General features: G+C 36.0%; 1 protein-coding gene and 1 pseudogene across 1 annotated transcript; one reads left to right on the top strand and one right to left on the bottom strand.

Annotated features, from left to right (window-relative positions):
• The first annotated feature begins 370 nt into the window (after window positions 1–370).
• LOC114380367 lies at window positions 371–1,294 on the top strand. Its single transcript, XM_028339416.1, has one exon. The coding sequence runs from the start codon at window positions 371–373 to the stop codon at window positions 1,292–1,294; it is 924 nt and encodes a 307-aa protein (XP_028195217.1).
• An 11,283-nt stretch (window positions 1,295–12,577) lies between these two features.
• Window positions 12,578–15,247, bottom strand: LOC114380293 (annotated as a pseudogene).
• Between the last annotated feature and the right edge of the window lie 2,771 nt (window positions 15,248–18,018).

Below are 18,018 nucleotides of genomic sequence, written 5' to 3'. Positions count from 1 at the left end.
AAGTAAAGGAAGAGTACTAGTGGGTGATGAAAGTAAAAGCAGTGAAGGGAGCTAGGAGCAGAGGAAAAACTAGAAGGAGAAGGAGAACAGATGAGAGAAAAAGAAATAAGTGAGAATGAGGAAATAGAAAATGAAGAAAAAAAATAAAAAGAGTCAAATTGAAGAAGTGGAGAAAAGAGAGACTGGAGAAAGGAAGACTAAAAGTGAGTTGGTCAAAGAAAGAAAGAGGAAGGCAGTCCCCAACTTGGGTAAGGAGGTCCCATACCCTTTGGTGCCATCTAAGAAGGACAAGGAGCAATACATTACTCGCTTCCTTGATGTTTTCAAGAAGTTGGAGATTACAATCCCTTTTGGAGAAGCCTTGTAGAAAATGCCACTTTATACTAAGTTCTTGAAGGATCTCTTGACCAAAAAGGGCAAATATATAAACAATGAAAGTATAGTGGTGGAAGGGAATTGCAGTGTTGTTATTCAAAGAATTCTACCACCAAAGTTCAAGGATCCAGGCAGTGTAACTATTCCATGTTCAATAGGTGCGGTGTCAGTGGAAAAAACACTGATTGATTTGGGAGCTATCATCAATTTGATGCCACTTTTTATGTGCAGAAGAATTAGGAATTTGGAAATTGCACCCACAAGAATGACACTTCAACTTGCAGCCCGCTCAATCACTCGACCTTATGGCGTGGTGGAGGATGTATTAGTCAAAGTCCGCCAATTCACATTTCTTGTAGATTTTGTCATAATGGACATTGAAGAGGATGCAGACATTCCATTTATTTTAGGTCGTCCCTTCATGTTGACAGCCAAATGCGTAGTTGATATGGGCAATGGTAACCTAGAAATGAGTGTTAATGATCAGAAGGCTACCTTTAACCTATTCGATGCAATCAAGCATCCTAATGACCACAGGGCATGTTTTAAAGTGGAAGCAGTTAAGCATGAAGTTGCCATGGTAGTTCAAGGTATGACATCTCAATCCCCATTAGATAAAGCACTAATAAATGTCGTTGACTGTCTCACAAAAGAGGAAGAGAAAGATATGAGAAAGTGTCTAGAAGAGTTGGATGGTTTAAAAGTAAGCCCATCAGAGGATTGTCCATTTGAAGAGCTAAAGAAAGATCCTCCTGCAGAGAAAGCTAAGGTGGATTTGAAGGTCCTTCCAGAGCATTTGAAGTATGTATTTTTGGAGGACAATGAAGCAAAACCAGTAGTGATCAGCAACTCACTGTCTCATGAGGAGGAATCTCGATTGGTGGAAGTCCTGAAGAAACATCGGGTTGTTAGTGGATGACATATATCAGACCTCAAAGGAATAAGCCCTCATATTGTATGCACAAGATCATGATGGAAGCTGAGTACAAGCTAGTAAGATAGCCACAACGAAGGCTCAATCCTTCGATGAAGGAAGAGGTACGCAAGGAAGTTCTCAAGTTGTTAGAGGCAGAACTAATTTATCCTATTTCTGACAGTGCTTGGATAAGTCCAGTGCATGTGGTTCCTAAGAAGGGTGGAATGACTGTGGTGAGAAATGAGAAGAACAATCTTATCTCAACAAGAACAGTCACAGGCTGGCGCATGTACATTGATTATAGAAAGCTGAATGATGCAACAAGGAAAGATCATTTCCCTCTTCCATTTATGGATCAGATGCTTGAACGGTTGGCTGGACAATCATCCTATTGTTTTCTGGTTGGCTATTTAGGGTATAATCAGATTGTTGTTGACCCTAATGATCAGGAAAAGACTACATTCACTTGCCCATTTGGGGTATTTGCTTATAGAAGAATGCCCTTTGTGCTATGCAATGCTCTAGCTACATTTTAGAGATGCATGATGGTGATATTTGTTGATATGGTAGAGAAATGTATTGAAGTATTCATGGATGATTTCTCAATTTTTGAGTCATCATTTGATTGCTATCTAACTAACTTGGAGCTGGTATTACAACGTTGCAAGGAGACAAATCTAGTGCTCAACTAGGAGAAGTGCCATTTTATGGTTCAAGAAGGGATAGTTTTGGGGCACAAGATTTTTGTCAAGGGAATTGATGTGGACAAGGCCAAAATCAATGTTATTGAGAAATTGCCTCCACTAGTCAATGTAAAAGGAGTAAGGATCTTTTTAGGACATGCTGGATTCTATAGGCGGTTCATTAAGGACTTTTCAAAGATTGCCAAGCCACTTTAAAGGCTTCTGTGTTTGTATTTGATGAAGAGTGCTTAAGGGCATTCGACACTTTAAAGGCTAGACTAGCATCTGCTCTTGTGATTACAACACCAGATTAGAGTTAGGAATTTGAGATAATGTGTGATGCAAGTGATTATGCAATTGGTGCGGTACTGGGACAGAGGAAAGACAGGGTATTTCATTCCATTTACTATGTGAGCAAGGTCCTGAATGACGCTCAATTGAATTATGCTACCACTGAGAAAGAAATGCTTGCCATTGTTTAGGCACTGGAGAAATTTCGATCATACTTGGTGGGATCAAAAGTCATTTTGTATACAGATCATGCAGTTATCAAGTATCTGCTAACAAAGGTGGACTCTAAGCCAAGAATAATTAGATAGATCTTATTGCTTCAAGAATTTGATATGGTCATTAAAGACAAGAAGGTATTAGAAAATTTGGTAGCTGACCACCTATCAAGACTGGTTAATGAAGAAGTCACTCTAAAGGAACTAGAAATTCGTGATGAGTTCCCAAATGAATCATTGCTGGTTGTGAATGAGAGACCATGGTTTGCTGACCTAGCTAATTATAAGGCTGCAGGAATCCTTCCCAAGGATCTTAATTGGTAGCAGAAAAATAAATTCTTGCATGATGCTCATTTCTATGTCTGGGATGATCCACATTTGTTTAAAATTGGAGTTGATAATTTGCTGAGAAGATGTGTGACCAAGGAGGAGTCTAGAAGCATACTGTGGCATTGCCATAACTCTCCGTGTGAGGGTCATTACAGTGGGGACAAAACATCAACAAAGGTTTTGCAATCTGGTTTCTTTTGGCCTTCAATTTTCAAGGATGCGCATGAGCACGTGACTCAGTGTGACCAATGCCAAAGGACAAGAAGCATATCAAGGATAAATGAGATGCCCCTATAGAATATCATCGAGGTGGAAGTTTTTTATTGTTGGGGTATTGACTTTGTTGGTCCACTTCCCTCATCATATGGGAGTGAGTACATATTGGTGGTTGTTCATTATGTTTCTAAATGGGTTCAGGCAATGGCTACTCCGAAGAATGATGCAAAGACTGTTGTCAAATTTTTAAAGAAGAACATCTTCTCGCGCTTTGGGGTACTGAAGGTTTTGATTAGTGATGGTGGCTCTCATTTCTGTAATATTCAACTTCAGAAGGTGTTGAGGCACTACAGTGTAACACATAAGGTGGCCTCACCTTATCACTCACAAATAAATGGTTAAGCTGAGGTCTCTAACAGGGAATTGAAGAAGAAACTAGAGAAGAATGTGGCTTCTATAAGGAAAGACTGGGCTATCAAGCTAGATGATGCTTTATGGGCTTATCGGACTGCTTTCAAAACTCCCATAGGACTATTCCCATTCCAAATGGTCTATGGGAAAGCTTGTCATCTACCAGTGGAAATGGAACATAAGGCATACTAGGCCTTAAAGTTTCTGAATTTTGATGAAGTTCTATCGGGGGGATAGAGGAAACTGTAGCTCTTAGAGCTAGAGGAGATGAGGTTGAATGCTTGTGATTCATCCAAGTTGTACAAGCAGAAGGTGAAGGCCTACCATGATAAAAAGTTGTTGAAGAAGAATTTTCAGCCAGGCCAGCAAGTTTTGCTTTTCAATTCAAGACTCAAGCTATTTCCAAGAAAGTTGAAGTCCAAGTGGTCTGGACCTTTCACCATCAAAGAAGTGAAACCTTATGGCGCAGTGGAATTAATGGATCCTTAATCAAATACTCTCGAGAAAAGCTGGGTAGTGAATGGTCAAAGGTTGAAACTATATCATCGTGGAAGCATTGAGAGGTTAACCACCATCCTGCATTTGCAAGACCCCTAAAGGTGACATACGTCAAGCTAGTGACATTAAAGAAGCACTTACTAGGAGGCAACCCAACGTTCTTACTCTTTCAACCTTTATTTTTGTGTTATAAAGTTTATTAGTTTAGATTTTGTTATAGTTGATACTGCTAGGAGAGAAGAGTGGAAGAGAGTGAGCCTGAGGAATGTGGTTGGTCACAAGTTGTTTGAAAGCTCATGGATAAGTTAAATCTTAGAAAAAATTCAATCATCCAACTCGCTCAGCGCGACACCCATGCTAAGCGAGACATATGATACGCGTTGAGCGAGTGATACCCTTGCGAAGCGCACCAACCCCTCATCTAGTGGCAGAGGGTTCCTCGCTGAGTGAGCCCATGCGCTAAGCCCAAAATCTTCTCGGGTTATGGATTTAATTGAATTGGGCTAAGCGAGACACTCTCGCTAATCACGCCACATGCCTCGCTAAGCGCACCTATGCGCTGGGCCTAAAAACCACTTTGTGTGAGCTTTAATGTCAATTAGGCTACGCAAGACACTCTCGCTAGGCCCAAAAACCTCTCTGTAAGGGCAATAGTGCTAATCGAGAGCACCTCACTAAGCGCCCCAACACCACTGCACTCATTCTTACTTAATTCGCTAAGTGCGCCATGGCTTGCTTAGCAAAAGTTGCAGACCAATCACAGCTGCAGATCTCGCTAAGCACGTACCTACACACTAAGCCCAAAAACCTCTATGGTTGAAAATTTGGATAATTAGGTTGAGCGAGCGCATCTCGCTAAACGTGTGTTTTAAATTTTGAAAATTCAAATGTTATAGAGTGCTCGCTTAGCGCGACACTCGCATTTAGCGAGAAAATCATAACTGCAAAAAGAAGACATAACTACCTTAGGGCAGTTACTTCTAGTTCTCACTATAATTGTGCCTTTTCTTCTCTTCCCTCATCATTTGCATTCCACTAGCATTGCATTTTTCATCCATTGTCTGCATTCCAAGTAAGTTCCCCTCTCTTGTCTTTTTAACTTATGTTTATGCAAAACCCTAGGGTAGAAGACATGTTTAGTTTATGTGCTTCTTTTGATGTGTATGCTTTGAGTACTGTTAGTTTAATGTGCATGTACTGATTAGTTAGTGTTAGTGCAAGTTTGTATTTGGTTGTTGAGTTGTTTAGGCTTAGCCTTAAGCTTCTAAGCCTGTATAGTGGATTAAGGAGTTGAGGTTGTCAAGCCTTAATTTCCAGGTTTGCGATGAACTTGCTAAGCGAGGCTGTTCCGCTGAGCGAGTTCATACGTTTTTATGAATTTTTGGGTTTTAGGAAGAACTCGCTAAGTGTGCCCTGTGCATTAAGCGAGTTCATGAAGTTTATCTGAATTTCTTCAATTTGAGGATGAACTTGCTAAGCCAAAACCTTAAGGCTTAGAGAGGTTATGATGTTGGTTGAATTTTTCTGGGATTTGATGAACTCGCTAAGCCGGCCATCCGCGCTTAGTGAGCACACTTAAATTAGTTTGAATCTTTGTGGCTTTCTGCATTCCAACAGTGGCTTAACGCGACACTCGGGCTAATCCCAATTTTGCCTCTGTAATAAAATTGGGCTAAGCGAGCCTGTCTCGAAAAGCCCAAAGCAATTTTAATTTCTGAATGTTAGTTCATGCGCTAAGCGCACCATGCGTGCTAAGCGTAAATACCTCTCTGTCAAGAATAAGGTTTAGCGAGTCTCTCTTGCTAAGCCCATGTTGTTATCTGTGGTTAGTCTTGCTAAGCGCCTACTGGCGCTAAGCCTAGGTTTTTTCCAGTTCATTGTCACGCTAAGCGCGCCTTGCGTGCTAAGCACAATTCCTTCTCTGTTTAGAATAAGGTTTAGCGAGTCACACTTGCTTAGCCACTAGTGTTGTCATGCTAAGCCCGTCTTGCGCACTAAGCCACTTTTAGTTATTTCTGTAAGGCGCGCTAAGCGAGACCATCTCGCTTAGCGCCACACCCTATGTTACAACTTGTTTAGTTAAGTTAATTTTCAATAAAATTCTTGACTAACTTCAATCCTTTTTTGTGTTTTGGTGCAGATGGCTTCTAAAAAGAGACGTGCATCATCTTCCAGGCCCCAGGAGCCTTATGATACGTCTAGATTTGTGTCTAAAATCGGTTGGGAGCGATATGAGACCAATGTTCATCACAGGAACATCCTCCCTAAGCAGAATGTGGAGCTGGCCTATTCACAGTACGATGAATTCCTTCGGGAATTGGAGCGTCGCCAGTGGCACAAGAACCTCACAAGGCAGATGGAGAACCACATTGGCTTAGCTTTGGTCAAGGAGTTCTACTCCAACTTGTATGATCCAGAAGACCACTCCCCCGGCAGTGCAAGGTGTGGGGGAAGACAATTAAGTTTGATGCCACCATATTGAACACCTTTCTAGAGACCCTAGTGGTGCTTGAGCCAAGGGAGAAATACTCAGCATACTTTCGCTACTGCCACATTCACCATGACCATCAAGCTATTGTAACTAAATTATGTTTACCAGGGCAGGGGTTTGTACTTAATGCCGATGGGGCTCTGTGGAAGCTTTTGAGGAAGGACCTGACCACCCTATCACAGACCTGGAGTGTCCTTTCCTACTCCAACCTTGCTCCTACTTCTCATACCTCTGATCTTAATATGGACAGAGAGCAAGGTTGGTGTATGACTTGGTCATGAAGATGGACATGGACTTGGGCTCCATAATTTCAGGCCAGATATCTCAGATCGCCCAGTCCAACTCCTCTTGGTTGGGCTTTCCAGCCCTTATCACCGCATTATGCTTAGCCAGAGGGGTTGTGTCTGATTCCTTGATGTTCAAGTCTTTGTGCTCGACCATTAATTTGGCATATATTAGGAAGAACTACTAGAACCCCGAGGATCCTTCTATCACATTTCCTGGGTCCCGAAAGGCCAAGGCTTGGGCTCCTTCAGATGCATCAGTTCTAGCCCCTACACCTCTAGCACCCATTCCAGCTCCAGTCAGCCCTTCCGCGCCCCGCAGTGACACGATCATGCCCATGCTGCAGAGTATTCACCATGGTCTTTGCCTAGTGATGCAAAATATGCAGAACCTATCCTAACAGCAATCGATCATAACCATGAAGGAGTATTTAGCATAGGTGGCTTGGCCCGAAGTCCAACCTTCCTTTTTGGGGGGAGGTGAGGCTTCTAACGCCCAGGATACACAGGTCTAGGTTGCTGAGGGCACTCCAAAGGATGAGGAGGTTGCTGAGGACACCCCAAAGGCTGAGGAAGCTTTAGGCGCAGCAGAGGCGGACTTGAATGATGATTATGTAGCAAACGTCACTATAGTGCAGGGGACCTGGGATCCATGGCCCACACCAGCATAGGACTGAGGATTGACAAGATTCCATTTAATTATCTTTTTTTTCAGACAACTTTCTTTATTTACTTAATTATTTTACTGTTTTTTTTTTGGATTTGAACAGTGGTTTAATCTAGCATTTTCATGATATTTTTTTTCAGTAAATGGTGTTTGTCTTGATATCTTGTTTTGAACTGAATTGATTGCATGACATGAGTGACTTGCGCTGTGAAATCATAAACCTTGAACAAGCTTGCTTTATGTAGAAGAGATAGAGTGTGGAAATTAGGGGCGTGGGTGAAAATGTTAGTTTGCATGACAGGGAAATAGTGAAGGTGAAACTAATTGTTGTAACCCCGTGAGTTGTGTGAACCTTAACTGTGAGAGAACGACTAGCATCAAGTACTGATTTTTTCATAAATCTTTGAATACTAAATGGATGAATGATTTGGAAATGATGAAGGCCATGTTGAATTTATTTCAGCCACTTAGCCAAACAACTACCCTATGTTAATGAATGATTGAATCCCTTGCACCCCTTTTGAGCCTAAATGTGAATGAATGAGTCATTGAACCCTGAGCTAAATGCAAATGCTATCTTTGTACACCCTGACTTAGGTTATAGGAGAGCATTGTTATGGATCAAGACAAATTTGTTCCAAATTTGTGGGAGTGTTTTGGGGTAAATTATGTTCGAGGGATATAAGTAACAACTACACAGAGAATCAGAACTATATTCTTTTGCAATACCTATCATGTGCTAAAATAAAATAAAAAAGTGAGAAAAACAACAAGAATGAAAAAAAAAACTTTGTGTGTTGTTAATTGTGGCATGTCAATAAAGGTTGGAAGGTTAAAGATAAGGTGATTAATGGGTGAATACTATTCTAGAACCTAAGTTTTTCATCCTAGAAAAACCATGAATTGTTCTTAGTCCAGCCTCATCAGAAGCCGAATAAAGTCCTTCAAATCCACATTGTGTGTACATAGGTGTATGGAAAGAGATGAAATGAAAAAGTTGGGAATTGTGTTAGTTGTTTATATGAAGAAATCACCTGAAACACTTGTGCGTATGAGAGAAACAATGGTTGTGAGGATTAAGCTTGGTTAACCTTCCTTGACACTTGTCATGCCTGCTAACCTATTTCACTTTTGCTGCTTAATGCACATGCTCATGTCTCTAAATGTAATGCACTCTAATTCGGAAGGTTGTTGGTTGATTCATGTTCAGTCATCTCTGTTAATGTGATTGATACTAATTAGACAAGCACCATTTTGATTGACCACTGTTACTTTCTTTTGCTTGAGGACAAACAAAACTGTAAATTTGGGGGAGTTTGTTAATTGTTATTCATGAGCCTTAAGTGCATTAAAAATAGGAGAAAAAGTAGAAATGTACCTCTAATTTATTGTTTCTTTTGCGAGATTTGTAAATAATTTATTCTTGTGTGAGTTTATACAGTGGAAACTCCATTTTTGTTGACTAATGTTGAACTTAATTGGATTTTTATGTTAAAGAAGAGAAGATTTTGAAATGTTATTGAAGGGATCGCTCAACGAGCTAGATTGGCTAAGCGAGGCTCATCCGCTTAGCGAGGGAGCCAGACTCACTAAGCGAGAACAAAACCCTAGAGAATGTTGAGCCAGAGAGCAGTGCGCTTAGCGCGCAGCCAGCCCGCCCAGCAAGGACGTTGTCTCTTCTCGCGCTTAGCGCGTCCAAGCCTGCTTAGCGCACAACCACTTACTCTCACTCAGCGATACATGCTTGCTAAACGCGCCTTCGTAAGCTGAGAAGCCCAAAAGTCTTTAAAACACTAAGAAGAAAGGGATGTGAAGAGACAAGTAGCATGAGAAGAAAGGAAGAAGGCACCAAGGCTGAAGAGAAGACATTTTCTTCACACTTTTACCATTTTCTTTCATTCCTACATCAATTTCACTCTTGTATTAAGCCCTCCTTGCTAATGGAGGGCTAAACACTTCATTGTTGGGGAGTTTTTCTACTGAGCACTCTTGATGTAAAACTTCTAACTATCTATTTAATGTTATTGCTAGTGTTCTCTGATTATATCTGTGTTTATTTTACATATTTGTGGCTTGATCACCCATGTATATGCTTTGTTAGGTTTTGAGTATTGAAAAATGCTTAAGGTCCTTAGAACTTGGTAGAGCAGCTAGAAGTCTACATTTCTAGGAATAGTGTGCAGTGATCTATTATATGTTGCATCTTGGGCATAATGCAGCTCGCTTAGAATGAGTTTGTTGAGGAATCAAGAACAAAACTAAGAAAGTTAGGCTCTTTCATGTGAGGAATTACGGTTAGAGTAATTTGATGGTGCAAGAACATTAGAGTAATATTTAATAGAGAAAAACTTATTTAGTTATGTCAAGAGAAAGTTCAGTAGAATACTCCCTGACAATTTTATCTCGATATTTGTTCTGTTATACAATTTTGCATTTGTTTTGTTATGCATTTTTAACTCTAGAAAAATTAATTAAAGAATTTGAAACATGAATGAGTTCCTCTACTTTATTTTACTACAATTGAAAATGTTTACAAACTAAATATTCAACATCTAAGTATAACAAATTCCCTATGGACACGATACTCGGACTTACCGTTTTAATTACTACTTGTGCAAATTGGTACACTTGCCAATTGGATGAACAAAAGACCCATGTCTATTTCTATCTTTTTGTTCAGACACACTACATGCATTGTTTTCGTTTTTCAATAGAGAAACTTTTGGCATTTGATAAAATTTTGTGAGAGCTTCTCTTTGGGTTCCTTGTTGAACCAATCTCAGACTTATCAAGGTAATCCTTGTGGCGTCTACCCTGACTTATCTTCTCTCTTTGGAAGTGACGTCATGCAAAACTCTATAACCTGTATCAAGCGATTCGCTCCTAGTAAGGATCACATCATCTTATATCAGAGCTTTGACTCTTGATACAAGTTCTATCCTATCCAATTCTTTTTCTTTGTAATTTGTTCAGGTTCGTGTTTTGTTCTTGTTCTGTTATTTGCGTTCTTGTTTGCGTCTTGTTGCATTCTTGTTGTGTTCTTGTTTTTCGTTCTTGTTCTTCTTCTTGTCACGTTCTTGTTCTTGTTTCTTGTTTCTTTCAGACTTTGTGTAAAAAAAAATCTGTTTGAACTCTGTTTCAAGTTTTGTTACAAATTCTGTTTGGGGACAATTTGGCTTACTAAAAGAATTTTGGGGTTGAGTGGAATCTTGAATCTATGTGCCTATTTGCCTATTGAACGAATTGCCTAAATTATCCTAGACAAATTTGAAAAGAAAGCATTATAAAAAAAAAGTTGCAGAAATTTTGAAAAAAAAAACAAAAGAAGAAAGAAAGTGGGTGTTTGATCTTTGAACACGAAATTGAGGAAGTTAGAGGCATTTTTTTAGCAAGAAAATCATGGACCAAATTCCCTTATTTGGATTCTCCTCTGAATTCTGAGCGTTTTAATATATAGTGGGCCTCAAAGAGACAACCGTAGCAAAAGTTATGACCATTTGAAGTTTACTTGTCATCTTCGTTAATTTTGTTCTCTTCTTCTCTATGATTAAGTAGCTTCTTTGTTTCTTCTTTGTTTATTCTATTTGTTATCCAAATCAAATCAAATCTAATCTGTTATCCAAATCAAGTCTAATCTATTATCCAAATCAAATCTAATTTGTTATCCAAATCAAGTTTAATTTGTTATCCAAATCAAATCTAAATTCAAATCAAGTCTAATATATTATCCAAATCAAATCTAATCTGTTATCCAAATCAATTCTGTTACTGAGTTTGTGATAATTAAATTGTCTTTCCTGTTATATTACCTTGTGTGTCTAATTTGATTCATCCAGGAACTTAAGAGGGAGTGAGTGGTAAAAGGCAAGAGTGAAAACATCACACAAAAGCCTATATTGAGAGCATCAAACATGAGTGAACTACCATCAAAGAGAGAAACACGTGAGTAGAGTGTGGTGAGGTCCTAAAACCTTTGTTTAAAATTACTGTAGATTTTCTTCTTTGTTTATTATGGCAGGAGCTGGTGATGCTGGTGGTGATTATCATCAACTGGACGAATCCCAACGTTTGTTATTGGACGTAATGACTACATAGATGCAACAATTGTTGAACCGTAACAATGAAGAGCTCTACATGCGAATAGAAGGACTAGAGCACCAAATGAATCCAAATGTTGGGAGACCTTATGGTGGGAACAGAAGGGTCAATGATGGACCGAAACGAATAGAGGGGCAGGACAAAATTGAGGGAGTAAAACTCAATGTACCCCTTTTCAGAGGCAAGAGTGACCCAGACTCCTACCTTGATTGGGAGATGAAGATTCAACATGCATTCTCCTGCAATGATTATCCTGAAGAGCAAAAGGTGAAGTTAGCAGCAGCTAAATTCTTAGACTATGCCCTTGTTTGGTGGAAGAAAAATCAAAGAGAGATGAAGAGAGAAGAAGGGCAGGAGATAGATACATGGATTGAGATGAGAATGATTATGCGAAAGAGGTATGTTCCAACTAGTTACAGTAGAACCATGCGACAGAAACTCCAGAGGTTGTCCCATGGAAGTTTGACTAAGGAGGAGTACTACAAGGAGATGAAGATGTCACTAGTGAGGGCCAACATTGAAGAGGAAACCAAAGCAGTGCATGATGGCTTCACCAACAAGATTTCTTTCCAGCACCATGACTAGAAAATTATTCCTAAACCTCTATCCCCTAGAGAAGTGTGTGATGACCAAATCAGAATGAGAGAAAATAGAGAACAAGAGAAAGAAAATAGTGGGGCACCACACAAGAATAGGAAAAAGAAGAGTGATACATCTGAGAGAAAGAGTGATACACATAAGAGAGAGAATGATGTAATAGTTTTCAAAGTTACACAGGTGTAATTTGATCTGAGAGAATTTTTTATTTATAATGTGTCACTTTTTGACTCAAAACTAGATTCGATTGATTTCTATTCCTACGTGTCACTTTCCTTTTTATGTGTTACTCTCTTATTGGTCCCACAATTAGCTACTCTCCTTACAAATTCTAGAGGTTAAAAACCACCATAAAATTAAAAAAATGCCACAAATTTTCCAACCCCCTTCCCTATTTCATCTTTTCCGTGCGGAAAATACAATAAAAAAAAATCTCAAATTCCAAAACCTAAAAAGAATAATTAAGTTAGCTTCCTACAACTCCAAATTAGTTCTAGTAATCGGCCTAACAATTAAACCGATATATCATGCTAATACTCTTCCTTGCCTTCTTCTCCTTCTCCTTCTCCTTCTTCCTCGTCGAATTCTCCTTTAGAGGAGCATTCACTTTCGTCGTCGTCGCTCTTGTCATTGTTGCTACCAAAGACATCAACGACGACACCTTCTTTGGTTCCCATTCATCTTTAATAGGGTCGCCTTTGGCCATGCTCTAGACCCAAACCCTAACCTTCTCCAAGATCAAGGGCTTCCTTTACAAAACCGTAATTGCATCCTTAATTCTCTTCTTACCAATTCCTCATAGTTAACAATGACCTTTACCTTGGGATCCTCATTGGCGTTCTCATCAGAGACGTTGAATACTTGGGGAACTTCAACGGTGTCGTCAAATTTGAGAAGTGAGGTTCCTTAGGAATCTTTTGCTTCGCCCTACCAATTGAGTGTGAGGCTACATTTGTAGCCAGAGACGATTTTCCCCTTGCTGGCATTGACGTAGGCCTCGCCTTTGAGGGCGTGAAGTGATGTCATTTTGAGGAAGAGGTTTCCCTCGCTGTCGAGGATTGGGAGGTTAGAGAAGAAGGTTTTGAACCAATCAAGGCAATTGTTCTCAGACCAATGCCAGTTGTGGATGTTGGTGCCGTCGAGGTGATCCTCCATGATCCACTGTTGTTGCCCTTGTCATAACGAGTCACTGGCCTCTTTTTGGGAGAGTTAGTGCTTGCAATTGATAGGCTTCTGAGGTTGCTTTCATGTTGGGCCACCATGTGTTTTTCTACTTTCAGGGAAGATAGGTTCGAAAATTTGCATTTTGAGATGACTTTTGTTTTTGTGGTGATTTTTAACTCCAAAATCATAAGGGGAGTAGCCAATGATAGAGCCAATGAGGGAATGACACATAGGAATGAGAATCAACCTGGTGTGCCTCCAGGCCAAAAAATGACACATTATAATTTTATAAGAATGAAAAACATACAAAATTTTTGCAGCAACTAAATCCGAACTTTGCTAATTTTACAAGGACACAAAATATATTTTAAGTTAAAAAAAATTAATAGTCAAAATTATATAAACGTGCAAAACAAATAGTAGATATGTTAAAATATTAATTATTAATATTTTTTTTATCAATAATTAATATTATTTAGAATAAATTATATTAACCACCTTGAGATTTCATGAAATCACACAAATATCTCTTGTTTTTTTAACCATTACAATAAATTCTCTTGTAGGTAGGGATGAGAATAGGCTGGGCCACTGACAGGGGATCTATGACATCACCTATTTAAAGCTTGGCCTGACCTGTTTAATAAAAATATTAGGCTTGGACTTTTTGAAAAGCCTTTTTAGCTAAATAGACTAGACTTTGGCTTATAAAAAGTCTATTAAGTCTGATAGGCTGACTTGTTTATTCATTTAAATATAATAAAAAATTAATATATATATATATATATATATATATATATATATATATATATTGTACTTTATATAATATTAAGTTAATAATCTTTTATCATAAATAAAATAAATATTTGACATAAAAATTCTTTTAAAATAGGCTAATAGGTCAGACCAAATTTTAAAAAGATTAAATCTTAATTTTTTATATAACAGGTCAGACCTATTTATGAAAAGTCTGACTTGGCTTGGCCTTAGGGGTGTTCAAGGGTCGAGTTTGACTAAACCTACTACCCAACCAATCAACATTTTATTGATTAGGTTGAGTCAGCTTTGTGCAATTTTATTAGCTGCCGTTATCCAAACCAACCTAATTCAAGAGTCTGCGTGCATTTTACTAATTATTAATCCAGTATAAATATTTAAAAAATATTATTTTTATTTTGTAAAAATGAAAAATTTTAAAATAATAATTTGCTTTTACCTAAGGCTTTGCATGTATATAATGACTAAATATACTCAAAAGTGATTAAATTGAGGATAATATTTTACTAATATAATTAATAGTTTGAATGCTAATATAATATTTTTATTCTAGATAGAAATAAAATGTCTATTAGACTATTACCATGAGAAAACATAAATAAAAACAAGACAAAGATAAAAATAACAACTTAAAAAAGAAAAATCATGGATGGTTTAATTTAATAATTTAAAACTATATCAGCTAAAAATTAATGTGTTTTATATTTAATAATTAATTCTTATATAATAATAAATTTAGTTATCGTTATGGGTTGGATTGAGTTGGGTTGGTCAAGTTCAAAAAAATAGAATTAGTTACCCAATCCATACATGAGCGGGTCTAATTGGGTTGGGTCGAGTTTGACCTAAACCCTTAAAAAATCCAACCCAAATGATTTAGATCGGGTTGATTACATGAGTTATTTGGACTCGTGAACACCCGTATCTGGCATATTCCTACCTCTACTTGTAGGGAGTGTCATTCAAATGCACAAGGGAGTGTTAGTGTAACATATAAGGCGTGTTAGTATAGTTTTAAACATAAATGAGAGTTAGTGTTGGAATAAAAAAAAAAAAAGAGGAATGTACCAACAAAGTTCAACACAATTGGTAGATGACTAAGTTTTTTAAGCATAATGACAAGGGTTCAATTACTTGGTTGTACATATGAAGAAGACTTTATTGGGAGAGATAAATCCAATTTAGTGATATCTATACCTGGAGGGTTAGTCTCATGGTTTTCAACTATGTCCATTTTAGTCTATATGAATGAGGTAGTCAATCCAACGATACATTTTAAGAAAACAATATCTTAAAAGTTATAAAACAGTGTAACAACTGCCAAAGTTACATCAATATAATTTGATCCATCCTCATATATAAATTATTAGTTTCTACATAATTAAAATATATTTAATTTCAATATATTGTATATATTATTAAAAAGTAAAATAAATATTCTAGTAAATTATTGAAAAGGTATGAATTTCTTATAAAAAATTAAATTACTATTAATATTATTATAGAAATCAACCAAATAAATCATGGATATCAATGGATTCGAATTTCAAGAATGAATTTGCAGAAATTGTGTTAATATTTGTCGTCATTTTAATTTTAATAAATTGTAATAATATGTATGAAATTTTAATTAATTGTATAAGTATGAAATTTACCTACAATAAATATTTTTAATTTTTTAATAAAAACGTGATCATGCGATTCAGTTAGTGACCTATTGATTCAATCGTTAACCCAATAACCAAGCGTCTTCATTGAATCAATTACCCTTTCTATTTTTAATACTATAAGTGCAAATATAATTTGTTCTATTATTTCCTTTTTCTCCTAATACGAGTTACCTTATAAAAATAAAAATCATAAAGCCTTAAGATTTTTAAAGTGATAATCATTTATAAAGTCTGATAACCTCCGCAGACATTTGAAAGAAATGTTTTACTACCCCTTCTCAATCGGACAAAATTGAAATAATTCTTTCTCTCGCTCCCTTGCTTGATCTATCCTCAAAGTATTGCTTCTTTAGATAGTTTTAAATCTTCCTAACTAGAATTCCTTTTTATTCTCTTAATTATATAAGTAAATAAAAAATATTAAATTTCATAATTTCAAACCATTCTAATGGCGCACCCAGTTATTCTTTTAGGATGAATACATTAATCAGGGTCTAACTCAGTTCTAAATTAATTAAATAAGTTGCATAAATTATAAATTCCTTTAATGATAAAAAAATGAGAGGTTAATATCCAAGAAAAATAAGAATTTACTTCATAAAACTTCAAAGAGATCCAACCAACTTCAAACAACACTAGAATCCTACCATTTTTAATCCAAAATCAAACTATACGTATACTTCACTCAAGGCTGGAAATGGTCGAGCTGAATCGAGTTTAATTCAACTCGATAATAAATGGTTCAGTTTGAAGTTCGGCTCAAGTTTGATACGAGCTTTTATTTTCAGCTTAATTTCTCTCGACTCAATTTAAACTCGAGAATAAATTGGTTTAACTCAACTCAATTTAAAATTATAATTATTTTATATATTTTTATTATTTTATGCAGAAATAAAATCAACAAGAAATTAATTAAAAATTAATTAAATCAATTTAATATATATATATATATATATATATATATATATATATATATATATATATATATATATATATTCAATTTATAATTATTGTACATGTTTTTATTTATTCATTTCATAGATAGGAGATTGATGGATCTAGATATAAATAGATAAATTTATATATTGAGTTGGTTCATGAATCAACTAAGTAATATGTAGCTTAAGTTCATCTTATTTATTTAACTAACTTAATTATGAATACAAGTTTAGCTTATTTGGTTCATGAATTAAGTTTAATAATGGGCCAATTAGTGGAGTTTCGAGTTAGTAATTTGGTTCATTATCAATCCTTTTGTATATATTAAAATTTTAATGATCCAACTATTAAATTAAAAGTTTTTTATTGAATAGGTTAAGTCTACATTTTTTTTGTAAAATTTGAAAACTACTTTCTCTAGTAATTTTAAGTAATTTTATCTCATTTAATGCTATTATATCTAAAATATTTTTTATTTAATTGAAATTTTAATTTCAATAACTCATTTTTATTTCTTATACCAAGTTCCAATGAATGATAAGTTAAAAAAAAGTTAACTTTTAATTAAAATTGATGCAAATAATGTAATTAAGTAACTTTTTTAGGTAGTATGAATTATTATTTTTTTATATTTAAAATCGGAGGAATTATATGAAATTTCATTTAATGAATTCCAGTTAATATATAATATACTTTTCTAAAATACTCCATAATCTAAATAAAACGTATCACATAGTGCCAAAAATATACCGAAAAACCCAAGCCACACAAAAATCTCATCCCATATCCAGATTATTGTCGAGCAATATAAAAACAAATTATTATTGTTGAGTTAGACTAATTTATGATTAAGTTAAGGTGCATAAAAATATTTTTAAAACCTTTTTTTTTTTTTTGAGAGAAAAAATCTTTTAACTTATGCGCTAGAAATATGTTAACCTCGTATCGTATATATCCCATAACCAAAAAAGGTAAAATGAAGAATAAACTGATTCCACCTTTTGAGGTTACTATGCATGCGTGTTTCCAAGGATCTGCTAACGTGATGTCCCATCATAAAGTTTGCTCTTAAGACTAGTTCCGTGTTTCCAATTTTCTGGATCGCAGGAAACCATCAACTCATGTGTACTACTACTAGTGTCCAATTCTTATTTTTTATTTTACCAATTAGTGTCCAATTTTTTGAAATGGTTATTTTTTTTTTATATTTCAAAAGTTATTTTTATAATTTAATTTTATATCATTCATACACTTATGTTTTGTATGTCTAAAAATATTAAAGAAAAAATTCACCAATTTTTCAAATAATCATGTGACCTTTGATTAACTTTTAATCATAATTATCCAAATATGGACTTACATTTATAGTTTTCACTTTTTTAAAAAAATTGTTGTT

Source organism: Glycine soja, chromosome 1, assembly GCF_004193775.1.
Source record: "Glycine soja cultivar W05 chromosome 1, ASM419377v2, whole genome shotgun sequence".
NCBI classification, from domain to species: domain Eukaryota; kingdom Viridiplantae; phylum Streptophyta; class Magnoliopsida; order Fabales; family Fabaceae; genus Glycine; species Glycine soja.
Note: the sequence above shows the minus strand (reverse complement) of the source record. Positions and strands in the feature narration are given on the sequence as shown.